This window comes from Colossoma macropomum, unplaced genomic scaffold (assembly GCF_904425465.1).
Source record: "Colossoma macropomum unplaced genomic scaffold, Colossoma_macropomum, whole genome shotgun sequence".
Taxonomy (NCBI): domain Eukaryota; kingdom Metazoa; phylum Chordata; class Actinopteri; order Characiformes; family Serrasalmidae; genus Colossoma; species Colossoma macropomum.
The window spans coordinates 24,968,868-24,982,721 of record NW_023494791.1 but is presented as its reverse complement, the minus strand read 5'-3'; the positions used below and the strand labels follow the sequence as shown (position 1 = coordinate 24,982,721).

Here is a 13,854-nt window from a genome sequence, read left to right as displayed (position 1 = left end):
CTGACTTTGCTTATTTACTTTATGTTTTCTTTGGGGCATTTGGGACTCTTATTTCTTAGCACTTATACGTAAGTGTAGAGAAAAGCTCTGCTGTGTTTGTGTCATTGTGGTCAGATTTCTGTCACTAATCTGAAAAGAAATATATAAAATTATTTCCCAAAAACAGGTGAAAGTTGTTCTTTGAACTTTGTACTTTGAGACTGAGAATTGGGTGAATTATTTTGCAAAAAGTGTTGAAGCAGTTTGTAATGAGTGTGAAAAGAAATGTGTTTTGAGTTTTGCACCAATGACACAAGCAAGAGACACCTGAGCTTCAGACAGGATACCCATCTTGTGCCAGTATGCAATAACTGTGTAAGCATTCTAGGAAAACTTAGCATTAGTGTTCCTGGCTTTGTGTGCTTCTGTGTTTTTGTGTTCATTGGTTTCATCGTTGAGAATAATGATGATTGTTAGTCATGAATATGTATTAATGGAAAAAACTGCACTAATGTGATGTTTTGCTGTTTTTCTGTTTCTCAGATGGTCCAGTCACCGTGGGCATGAGTTTGGACATTGCTAGCATTGACACTATATCAGAGATCAACATGGTGAGTATATTCTTTGAATTCCATGAAAGGATCATTCTCCATACTGGGCCTGCGTATTATCATCTGCGCCCATACTCTGTTTCAACAAAGGCCGGTCAGGCCAGCCTTTACATGGTCTGCTCCCCAACATTCAACCCATTTATGGAACGATTAACTGTATAATCCACTGTATCTTTTTATTCTGGGAAGTCATAGATGAAAAATGACATGCAGAACAGATCTACAATGACAGCAGATCCAATTTTTGTAGGAAAAGCATGTTTGTTTCAGTTTTTTCAGTAATTAATATTTCAGATTTATTATAATATTTCTGTTTCACAGTTAGGCGTGGCCCCTTTAGTCCATTGTGTGATTACTTACAATGATACTGACTTTATTCTGTGCAGGATTACACAGCCACCATCTTCCTGAGACAGAGGTGGACAGATGAGAGGCTTGTGTTTGAAGGGAATAAGAGCTTAAGTCTTGATGGCCGTCTGGTGGAACTTCTGTGGGTTCCAGACACCTTCATCGTGGACTCCAAGAAGTCCTTCCTGCATGATATCACCGTGGAGAACCGGCTGATCCGAATCTTCCCCAATGGGACTGTGCTTTATGCTCTCCGGTGAGACTGCCTACGTCTACCCAGTACTCCAGAATGGTGATATTAAGTGAAACTCTCTACAGAGCTCTTGAGTGCAGGCTGTGATTTGGGCTTTTCATGGTTCTGTAGATTGTGTTTCAAAGGCCATGTGTATCAGGTCTGAGTATACTTAGTAAACCAGGGTGCCCTAGCCCTACTCCTGGAGAGCTTAGTTCCAACCCTAGTTAGAGTTGGGTAGTCCTGTATTAAGCCTTGCTGTACAGAGTAGGCAGACACATGCACAAAGTTTATTTAATAGGACATTCTGCATAGTTACATTGGTTCATATCAGAAGTTAAAGTGCAAGCAAAAACAGTAATGGCTAGATTATCCATAGACAAACACAAGGGAAAAAAACAGAAAAAGACTAAAAGCACTGCACAAGAAAAGCCACACAGAGGCTTAATATATACAAAACAATAACAAGACACACATTATGGGAAATACTTTGGGGTAGGGCAGAGCTGGGGATCTCTGATCCTGGAGGGCTAGATTTCTGTACAGTTTGATGATTTTCCAGTTCAAACACACCTGAAACACACCTCAGCAGTTAATTACCAGGTTTAGTTGTAAGTTCCCCACCCCTGAACCTGGAAAAGACTGAATGCAGACAGGATGGACCTGGAGCCTAGATAATGTTGAACCAGGACAGGGATTCCTTAACTATTGTCCTTGACTCAAAAGCTTTTCTAACAGACAATCAACTCTGACAGTACAATTTAGTCCCAGACTAAGCTTATTGTGTGTTTGTAAAATGTCCCTAACAGGATTTTTGAAATCTGTTTTTGAATGCATTCTGTGAAAAGTTCAAGGACAGATGAGATCTCTGATGTCCCATCAAAAACCTGGTGGTGCCAGGATTTTAGAGAAACATGGTGCAATAGGCTGTAATTGTGCTTCAGTGCCAAGGTCAAGTGTACATCTGTGATGCAGACTGATGTTCATCAAGTGAGCAGCGTAAACTCTCAGTGGCTGCCCTGTTAAAAATAAGCTACCATCAGAATTTTACTAGACACTTCAAGCACTAATGTGGTAACCATTGCAATGAATCCCTACTACAATAGCACTCTTAAAAAATTACAGGGGTGGTGGCACTAGTTCCCTTTGGTGTCAATAATAATGGTATTGGTATGACCTACACAGAGATATTAAATTCATTTCTCCAAGAAACTTTAACCATGTTTATATATTACTTCAAACGCCTTTATTTTAAAAAAGTGAGGGAAATTCGTTATTCCATGATATTGGCCCTTTAAGACAGCGGAGTAGTTCATCAGTAGTTTTACTTTGGCCTACTTGAACATGGTGATTTTAGATGGAAAGTTTAATGTATCCACAAGTAGCATTTATTATCAGCTGTCTAGCGATTAAAACAGAAAAGCATTGCCTTGGTACTGTATACTGACAGATAATTGAGGCCTGGTGAGCAAGAAAGCATGAAGATGGTACCTCCCCAAAGCAATATGGTGATACAGTAATGCTAGTCTACATTTTGACTCAGCCTCAAATGTTGGCCTTTTTTCTGAAAGATTTTTTCTTCAATGATACCCTTAAGCACTTAAGCCAAGACATCTTACTTCAGTCAGTTCCTAAATATTTCAACATTTATTACCCATTAAAATGTAATAAATGTTCATCTGTCTGTCTGTTTTTTTTTTTTTTTCAGGATCACCACCACTGTGGCCTGCAACATGGATTTGACTAAGTACCCTATGGATAAGCAGACATGCACCCTCCAACTAGAAAGCTGTAAGAGAAACACTGTGTTACCCACCCCCCCCACACTCTCCCTCTCTCTTTTTTTGGAGGCATTAACGAGAGCGTTGCTCTGGCAACAAGATATAGGCTCTCCTTTTTTTATTCCTCGGATCTTGCTTGTCGCATCGGCAACGTACGGCTGCGTAATCTGTTTCATATTTCATAAGTACATGTTGTGGTTGCACATCAAAAGACACCGAGACTTGCATACCACACACAAACGTGACTTTTTAATGTTACTCATACACATATAAACATGTCCACCAAACACCAAACACACACACAAACACGCACTTCCCACTCCAACACAGCCACCCACATTCGCACACATCAAGAAATGGCGATATTCCTGCGTACTCGGAATATGGTGAAGCTCTAGGCTGTGTGAGAAGAGGCTCAGTGTGTGGGAGAGATAGGAAGAATGCCATACAGAGAGCACTTGCAGTAGTTGAAGTTGTAGAACAGGAGTGTGTGGCGTGCTGTGTTTGCATGCACCAGTTTATTTGGGTCATCTTTGTTACCCGTGGAAACCAGATTTGCTGTCTTCAGACCCCAAATCCTCCCAGCTCTCAAGCCATTTTGCTATTCCTCTCTCTCTCTCATCCTCTCTCTCTATCTCTCTCTCTCTCTCTCTTTCTTGCCTCTCTCTATCTCTCTCTCACCTCTCTCTCTCTCTCTCTGTTGCATATGCCTGTGATTTTGGGATCTGGCCTTCTGCCCTGGTTTCTGCATATCGTTATGTAAGGCTAAAGCTGCAGTGAAAGAGAATGAATGAGAACGAGAGGCAGGCAGACAGACAGAGATAGACAGAGAGAGAGAGAGAGAGAGAGAGAGCTCAGTCCCACTCTCTCTAACGCTCGTTTGCTTTCTCTCTCACATACACTCAAACTCGCAGGACTGTTACAACTGCAGTACCATTCAAAAGTTTGGAATCACATGTCATATGAATTGTCGTTATTTTATACAAAAATAACTTTTATTTATTTGATTTTATTTATGTTTATTGAAATACTATAAGCTAGATACCAGAAGGTAATTTAAGACAATGCATTTAATACTTTTTTAGGGAACAACAAGGTTAGTAAATGATAAGTAATATACTGTAATTATCTATTTATAGAAATTTATTGTTATCTGTCTTGAGATTTGATCCCTTTTCAAATACTTCATTCTCAGTGTTTCACAGCTGCCTCAGTCATTTGTCTCATTCTATTCTATTTGTCTCATCTACAGCTATGATCATCATTCTGGTCACATCTAAAATTTCTTAATTTTCACAGCTTCCCACTACAAACCCAACTGAAAAAAAATTGGGATTGCAAGTAAAATGTAAATAAAAATAGAAAGCGTTCATTGACAAATCTCTTATGACCTGTATTCAACATGATATTTAATGTTTCAACTAATTAACTTTATTGTTTTTTTGTATATATGCACATGATGTCTGGAACATGGTCCAAATGTTTGAGACAGGGGCATGTTTACCATTGTGTTACATTTCCTTTTAACAAAATTTAGCAATCATTTGGGAACTGAGGACATAATAGCTGTATTTGTGTATTTGTAATTTTTCCCATCTTACTTCATATTACACTTCAGCTACTCAACAGTCAGAGTCTCTGTTGTCACAAATTGTACTTCATAATGTGCCACACATCTTTAATAGGAGACAGGTCTAGACTGCAGGCAGGCCAGTCTAGCATCTGCGCTCTTTTACTATGAAGCCACATTGTTGTAACACATGCAGAATGTGGTTTGGCATTGTCTTGCTGAAACAAACAAGGATGTCCCTGACAAAGACATCATCTAGATCAATGGTTCTCAACCCTGGTCCTGGAGGCCCACTGTCCTGCACATTTTAGTGATTTTCCTGCCTAAACACAGCCACTTTAATTTAAAAATGGGCTGTTAACGAGCGGATTGGATCAGGTCTGAATGTATGTCACTTCTATCTGTTGTTATTTGCAACTACTGTCCCAAGTTATGAGGTTCTAGAGTAATAGCATCATAATAGAATTGTTTTATACATGTATCTGCAACAAATTTGTTGTTATTGAAAACGATTATTTCAACCTTTTGAATGGTGATTCCACACTTTCGAATGGCATGTGTGTTTTACCAACCTTAGGTTCAGCAAGTGAAAGGAAGTTTTTCAAAGTGAAAGCAGCATTTCCTATGGAGCAGAAACTTATGTTTCTTCTGTATTGAGGAGGTTTAAGGGAGATTCTCAGGCCGCAGTACTAAATAATGCAAGTTTTTTTTTTGTCAAAAGGAGAACTTTTTGACTGAACTAAGATGAGAAAACACATACTTTTCTGACCACAGAGTTTAATCAGTTAAACATCACTAAATCCACATACAGAGGCAGGAACCGATGTCACTTAAATAGAACACCAAAACTATACAGAATGGTTTATAACAGTGTTTCTTAATCCTGCTCCTGATGACCCATAGCACTGCATGGTTGTATGCTTTGTATGCTTTGACTCATCAACTCAATTATTAAACCCTTCATTAGCTGGATCGGATGTGTTGGACAGGGGAATAGGTAAAACTGTGCAGTCCTATAGGTCAGCAAGAGCAAGATTAATAGACTTTGGCATATATTAACATAGCATACTTAAAATACACAATTTTACATATAAACAGGGAGGCTTCATAATATAGGCTATTGATAATATACTTGAAAATGGCAGTGCTACTAAATTAACACTAGGGTTTGTCTGACATTTAGCGGCAACATGATGATTGATTAATTATCCATTGTTCTAAAGAAGCAAACACATGTGGTTAGACACAAAATACCCTTTAAAGAGAAGATAAACTGATGACATAATTATTCAAAATAAAGAATTAGGCAAATTATAGAACAAGGCTCAGTTATATTGTCAATTTAAATTCACTATTCCAGAGCCTTTTTACTCCAGAACTACACAATGTTCAGAAAACAGCCCTAAAATCATTATAGCAAAGCTGTGAGCTTATTAAATTTGATATTTCATTACAATAGATGTAAAATAGTGGCAAGTTTAGTGCAGCCGACCACATTTTTCATTAGTACATCCCTAAATTGTACTACATATGTTGCATACAACAGCATACAGAGATTGTACTGAGCTTTAAACTATAAAGCTGATGCAGACCTGGGTTAAAAGCTTTTGAATTTGAATTATGCTGAAATATTTATTTGTCGCTGACAGAAAAAGAGGGACTGGAGTGATAAAAGAGTCACAGCTGCAGCGCCGTATTGTTGCCTAATGAGACCACAAAAGATGAAAGATGTTTAAAGGAGGTTATATTTCAGCAGATGTATGAGAATTTATCTTGAATTACTGCGCTTAAGTCAGACTTCACAATCAGTTCATAGCGTGTTAGTTGTTGTTCATGGAAAGACACATTGTATAGAGGCAACAACCACGTTCTACTCCATGTAACATGAAATTTTTTTTTATAAAAACAGTGTCATCTTCACTATAAGTTATCCCCTTAGATGCTGCTGATCCACTATATTCTTTGAGCATTAAGTATTCTAATAGCATGTAGATGTAGACTAAGAAATTGTATGGATGAGCAGTTGGCCCTTATATATAGAGTGCAAAATATTACTATATATAATCATTAATATTATTAATATTAATTCATATTAATAATGCAGCCTTTTCTCTATCATAGTCCCCTTGCTCTCAGGGGATTTGTATAAGGGAAAGTACATTTAAATGAGCATCACGTGTCCTGTTCCTGTTCCTGTAATAAAGATGTGTGATGAGTATGATTATCACTCCTTATTACACAGCTCCCTCTTGAGGAAGTAGACTGAGACTGCTTTCTATGGTGTGCTTCGACTCAGTTTAATGCAATAATGCTGTTTAACTCCCCTTTTATGATCACAAATCAGTCACATCGTTGATGTTTGTGGGTCAGTTTGACTAAATCTCCTCAAAACAGTCTTAGAACTTATTTTACTCTACACTTTCATTGGACCCTACTTGCTAACTACTAACTTTACTACTACTTCTTTATTGAATTTTACTGTTCATAATTACCTTACTTACCTAAAAATAAGACATTTGTTTTCATTGAAAAATTACATTTTAGAGCATTTTGTGAATTTAAATTGTTATTTTGAATGTATGGGCCATATATTCAATTTGATTATTTCTTTCTGGTATGCATGTCACAAACATCTATTTGTGTTGGTGGCATCACATTACGAATAAATTCACAACTTTTATGTTACGGGTCAAAATTGATCCTAGAAATGAAACCAAAAACCAAAGTTTTTTTCATTTTTCCTGAAGAAAACTTTGACATTTGTCATTGCAACTTTTGTGAGCCCTGGGGTTAGTCTGATTATATTTTAAGGTGACATTCTACTCTGATTTCATCGGGGATGACCAGGCTATTTGGCCATTTTTTGACAGGAATGCTTCTCTTGAATGTTGCACATCAGTTTCCTCATCAGAGGATATTTCCTCATGCTCTGAGTTGATTTAAATTGTGTGTGTGTGTGTGTGTGTGTGTGTGTGTGTGTGTGTGTGTGTGTGTGTGTAAGTAAAACCGCACAAAAAGTAATAAACTGTATCTGCACTGTTTCCCCAGTCTACCTAATTCTGAGCTACAGGGTGAAATTTGACCCTGAACAGTATTTGTACCCAGGTGGTGTAGAGACTTTATAGAAAGCATCATATTGATCATCTTCATTTTTACATGTTCATATCATCATGGATGAGGAAGTTGTTAAGTTTCATGAAAGAATTATGAAGTGTAATGGTATTTTAGACACATTGAAAATTTTAAAAAAGAGTCAATTTTGACTTGGAACACGGCAGTTGAATTAAACACTGGTTCACTTTGAATTTTCAGTTATGAAAATGCTGAAGGTTTAAGGCAACAGTATTGATCCAACATATATGGATTCATTATAATTCTGCACCAAACAGCTCCATAAATATCTGTCAAAAAACAAACAAACAAACAAACAAAAAAACACTCAGTCACTGAATCACAGAATCCATCTTCTTCCCTCTTGTCGACCTCTCTGATTGAGAAATGCGCGTCACTCTGATGAGAGAGTGACATTTTTCAGTGGCACTCCTTCTAATCTCCCTCTCGCTTTCTGTCTAAGGGGGATATAACATCAATGATGTGATGTTTTACTGGACGAGAGGAAATGAATCAGTCAGTGGATTGGATACTCTGCGCCTGGCCCAGTACACTGTAGAAGATCATTACACGTCTGTCTCAGAGGCAGTGTATGAAACAGGTACTGAGAGACAACACATCTACAATTTTTCAAGAAGATTCACAAAAAGATTCATAAAACAATTATAATACAGGAATACAACAGCCTGCACACAGTCTTCTCTTCACATTTCTGTCTTTTTTAGGACAATGCTCAGGAGCAAGTGTGAATTTGTTGAATCCTCTATAGTTCTACTCCTACCCTGTAAAACTATTGAAATTTCTTAGATACGGTTAGAGGTCATATCAGCCACATCAGTGGTCACCATCTCTGGTCATGGATAACTACCTTCCTGTGGACTGCAGTTCCAGCCACAATCTGCCACACCTGCTCCAGCGAATTAACTTCTTCAGAAGTCCTTGATTGGTTGGATCAACAGCATTAGTGTAGGTGAGTGGAGGGACAGAGTGTTAGATGCAGGTTGGAACTAAACTCTGCAGGAAAGTAGATCTCCCGGAGGAGGGCTGGTGACCACTGATCCACATTCTCCAAAAAAGCTCTAGTTTCATAGAGCTGTAGTTTGTCACTAAGGAATGCTTCATCCTGGCATAAAAAGTTCCTCTAAGTCATAGACCAGAAGAGCAAACTCTGATGTCATATCTTGTCTTCGCAACTTGGTGACACTTCTGCTTGGGGAAATGCCTTCAAGGCTGCAAAGAGGGTAGAGACTTAGGCCCAATCCCATTTCTTCTTTTTACCCCTACCCCTTGTTTTCGAGTTACAAGGGGTAGTGGTTGAAATTTTGCCCTATGAAATGGGACAACCCTCAAATAAAAAAAAAACAAAAAAAAAATTGCTTCATTAACAGGCTACTAGCGGTACTAGCAGAGGGGAAAGTTCAGCAACCTTGCTGCTGGGCTTTAGTTAAATTTAGCGCATCAAATGCTTTCAAAGAGGGGGATAAGACAATTATTTATTATCTCCCACCCCTAATTCTTTGGTGATATGAAGCTGAATTCAGAGATTCACCAGCTTCTTGTTCAAATTTTCCGTTCCAACTTAAATGGTGCAGCAGTTACATTCTGGTGCTTCAGGCGTCAGAACTGCTGGACTATTGAAGGTGGAACGGGAAAGTTATCTAGCTAGCTACTGAGACATTAGCATTCTATTAGGGATTTTTTATGCTTGTTATGAAGAAAATGACCATAATAAATTGAAACGACATTAAACTAAGATAATACAATGGTTATCGTATTTTTTGTAACGGAGAAAATACTTATATTTGTGGGTTTCTTTGGTCGCAATGGCTCTTCAGATACAAAAATGTTTTAATGCCTTCAAGAATGCTTAAAAGTGCTTTAGATAAACCACAGAACTTATATGTCCAAAAGTTTGTAGACACTTGCTTATCCAGTGTCTCTTCTAAAATCAAAGGAGAATAGAGAGCTCCTCTTCTAGGAAGGCTTAACTCAAGATTTTGGAGCAGCATCGTGAAGGTTTGTTGCATTCAGATAAAACAGCATTAGTGAGCTCAGGTACTGATGTTGGAATGAATAATTCTCAATCACAAACACCAGCTCATCCCAAAGGCATTGAATGGAGCTCCATCACTCCAGACAATGTGTTCCACTGCTCCACAGCCCAATTTTGGATGGCTTTATAACCCTTTACTTGACATTTGACATTGGGCATGGTGACATTAGGCTTATGTGTGACTTTCCAGAGTGTCCCATTGTATTGGCACTGGAGATTATGAAGACCTGTGATAGCAATTCGTGCACCTTAAAGTAGCTGAATTCACTAATAAGAAGGGGTGTCTATATACTTTTGGACAGTGTATTTGAAATGTTTGATCAAGTGCAATGTATAGTAACACTACGTTGTCTGTCTTTTGAGGTAACTATCCGAAACTCGTCTTCCACTTCGAGCTGAAGCGAAGCATTCTGTACTTCATCCTGGAAACCTATGTGCCCTCCAGTCTGCTAGTCGTCCTGTCCTGGGTGTCCTTCTGGATCAGTCAGTCATCAGTGCCAGCCCGCATATGCATAGGTACATTATCTCCACAAATCACATGCTTGGTCAACTGTGTCCAATTCCACATTTCTTAGTGCCGTAAAGCTAATTGTGCTTACAGTCATAATAAGCTCCACAGTAGAGTGGGTTCACAGGCAAGCCGGTATCAAGTCTGCATTGAATATCTATTGACAGTTGATCGTAAATGCAGGTATGCAACTTCCAGGGAACAAATGTACATTAAGTGTGGTGCTGCAACCTGAATCATGAGCTGCGTTCCAACAGCTAGGCTGCAGCCCAGAAAAGGTCAGTCCTTGGTAGGACTCTCCTATGAAGACTCTTTGGTTGTATTTCATAATGCAAAACAGAATGCTCTACCAAGGTAGCGTTGTCACATGATCAGAAAGGCAAACAAAAGTTAATGGAGAAAATACTGTTGATGTAAAAGATGGTAAGGAAAATGATGATGTGAATAGTGCAATATGTGATGGGCAAAGCAAATAAATAGCATTTTAAAAGCTGAAAACTGTTAAACTCACAGAAAAGAGGTGCATTTCAGATACTGCATTTAATTTGCACCCTCTTAAACAGATACACAACTAAGAAAATAGTGTACTGTATATGTTGTTATACAACCCCATTTCCAAAAAGGTTGAGACACTTTGCAGAATGTAAATAAAAATAAAATTCAATGATATGCAAATGAAGTAAGTGATATTTTTGAAGGAAAATACTACAAAGACAACATATCAAATTTGAGAAATTTTATTGTTTTTTGAAAAATATATGCCCGTTTTGAATTTGATGCCAACAAAATGTTTCAAAAAAGTTGGGACAGGGCAAGTTTGCCACTGTGCTTCATCACCTCTTCTTTTAACAACACTCTTCTGAAGATGAAATGTTTTCCCATTGTTGTTTGATATAGTATTTCAGCTGCTCAACAGTTCAGAGTCTCCTTTCATAATGCGCCAAATGTTATCAGTAGTGACAGGTCTGGACTGCAGGCAGGTCAGTTTAGCACCCGGACACTTTTAATACGGTGCAATGCTGCTGTAAACCATGCAGAATGTGGTTTGACATTGTCTTGCTGAAATAAGCAAGACCTTTCCTGAAAAGACATCATCTGTATATATCGTACAGCATTAATGGTGCCTTCACAGATGTGCGTGTCACCCATGCCACCATGCACCCCTATACCATTATGAATACTGACAACAAGCTGAGTGGTCTTTAGCCTGGAGGACACAGTGTCCATGATTTCCAAAAAGAATTTAAAATTTTTATTTGTCAGACCACAGGACACTTTTCCACTTCCCCTCAGTCCATTTTAAATGACCTCAGGCCCAGAGAAGGTGGCAGCGTTTCTGGATCCTGTTCATATATGGTTTCTTCTTTGTGTTTCAGAGTTTTAACTTGCATTTGTGGATGCAGTGACGAACTGTTCTCATAGACAGTGGTTTTCAGAAGTGTTCCTGAGCCGATTGTTGCACTATTTGCTGATGCAGTCTTTCACAGAGTGGTGAACCTTACCTTATCTTTACTTCAGAAAGACTCTGCCACTCTGGGATGTTTTTCCAGGTGTTTTTTTAACATTACACAACTTAACCAGTCTTTTGTTGCCCCCGTCCCAACTTTTTTGGAATGTGTTGTTGGCATCAAATTCAAAATGGGCATATTTTCAAAAAACAATAAAATTTCTCAGTTTCAACATTTGATATGTTGTCTTTGTATTATTTTCAATGAAATATAGGTTTTAAATGATTTGCACATCATTGCATTTTGTTTTTATTTACATTTTGCACAGCATCCCAACTTTTTTGGAAATGGGGTTGTTCATTTCACTGGCATTTTTAACCCCTAAACAAGCCATAGGCCCTCCGGCAGGCCTAAAGAATTATTACAGACTTCTATAACCTAAGCATAGCTCTATTAGTTTGCATTAAAGTCCCTGTAGCTACTGAATAGTAAGCCTTTGTATGTAATGAGCCTGGAACGTTAAGAGATTAAACAGTGTGTAATAGTTGGTTTCAGCTATCAGCATTTCTCTTGAACTTTCATGTGGTCAGATGCATGCGCAAAGGATTATGGGCGACAAAAGGCCATGATGGCTACTCCGATACCATCCTAGAAAATTCAGAATGTAGGCTGCATTTCTAGGCTGCTTTTGAAAAATCCGTCTGACTGGAACAGTTTTCGATGGACTAGACTGCGGCCTACCCTTTGGAATGCAGCTGTAATGTTTGTAGTGAATGTCTTTTCTCTCCAAAATACACACATGACTGGTCCACATATCATTACTTCATAAAACACAGCACTGAGCAGTATTAGACCAAATAAAACCAGTCCCAATCTAGTGTTCTTGATGCTCGTATTCACTGCAATACAGTTTATTCCAAGGCAATGAAATGATGCAGTAGTAAGTGCTTCATAGCTTAGCAACAAAAATCTATCAGTATGTTTTTCTAGGGTATAAAGATGGCTCTAAATATTGCTAAACCTATTCATTTTTTTCCCTGTTGCAGGTTTAGTTTCATATTAATTAGCCTGTTAATTAACTTCCATATAGTGCAAATGAAGCTATTTAGGGATTTTAGGAAATCCCGCTGCCTGAAACTTCTCAAGCAACTCATTTTCAGCTGTACTGCCTTTGTTGTATGGGCAAAGCACTTTTATCAGTAATGGTTAGGACCATTAAGTATGTGCTAACTGTCTGTTTAATGTTCCATGTTAAAGGAGTAACCACAGTCTTAACGATGACCACTCTGATGATGGGAGCCAGGACGTCTCTGCCCAATGCTAACTGCTTCATCAAGGCTATAGACGTGTATCTGGGAATTTGTTTCAGTTTCATCTTTGGGGCATTGATAGAGTACGCTGTTGCTCACTTCTGCACACTCCACCACCCAGATTGCAACAATGCACTTATGGTAAGACTGACTAATGGTAAGATCATCATCAGCAGCAGCAAATCACATCCCACCAGTACTGTAATTTACAGTTTTCATCCTCAAATTACAAATGTTTTAGTCACTGTTCTGTTCTTATCTGTCTTGGTCCTCAGTATGGAGGACACCACATGCATGACTGTGATGATGATATGAACGGCATCGTCACAACCATTGCCAGTGACTCCAGACGATCTAAGCGATGTAAGGATTCTCCAACCCCGGCTCCTGCACCGACCCCTACAGGAGAGCCTGGAGTCGTACCCCCCAGCCCTACTTCCCCAGAGGCTAAGCCCCCAGAGGCCCTGACGGAGCCCCTGAACCGCTGTCTTAAAAACTTATCCCTCATAAGACAGATACTACGCTCTGTGAACTGCTGTCACGTGGAGAATCCACATTACATAGACAACTACTCCCGTGTAACGTTTCCACTGTCCTTCGTCATAGTCAACCTGCTGTACTGGACTTACTACCTGTACTTGTAACACACCAGAGACAGAGCGTTTTGTGGGAGTTCTACTCTGGGTTAATATTGAGGGTGAATTTTATGTTTGACTGAGCATGAAGCAATGTTAGCATCTATATGTGAGACGTTCTCCTGTTTGTATGTACATGTGCGAGCAGAGTACAGGCCTAAAAGGCACGAAAAGAGCTGTAAGAACCATGTAAGCTGAGAATAAGGAGAAAGTATGCATGAGGAATGAGTGTATGAGTGTGTGCGAATATATTTGTCTCTGCATATTG

General features: G+C 38.8%; 1 protein-coding gene across 1 annotated transcript in view; it reads left to right on the top strand.

Annotated features, from left to right (window-relative positions):
• LOC118809957 (gamma-aminobutyric acid receptor subunit pi) overlaps window positions 1–13,604 on the top strand; it is a 41,661-nt gene extending 28,057 nt beyond the window's left edge. Inside the window, exons 3-9 of the mRNA XM_036573475.1 lie at window positions 523–590; window positions 977–1,194; window positions 2,879–2,961; window positions 8,096–8,233; window positions 10,049–10,201; window positions 12,899–13,092; window positions 13,227–13,604. Coding sequence (XP_036429368.1) covers window positions 523–590; window positions 977–1,194; window positions 2,879–2,961; window positions 8,096–8,233; window positions 10,049–10,201; window positions 12,899–13,092; window positions 13,227–13,595 — 1,223 coding nt within the window. The 3' untranslated portion in view covers window positions 13,596–13,604. The remainder of the gene's footprint in view (window positions 1–522; window positions 591–976; window positions 1,195–2,878; window positions 2,962–8,095; window positions 8,234–10,048; window positions 10,202–12,898; window positions 13,093–13,226) is intronic.
• The last annotated feature ends 250 nt before the right edge of the window (window positions 13,605–13,854 follow it).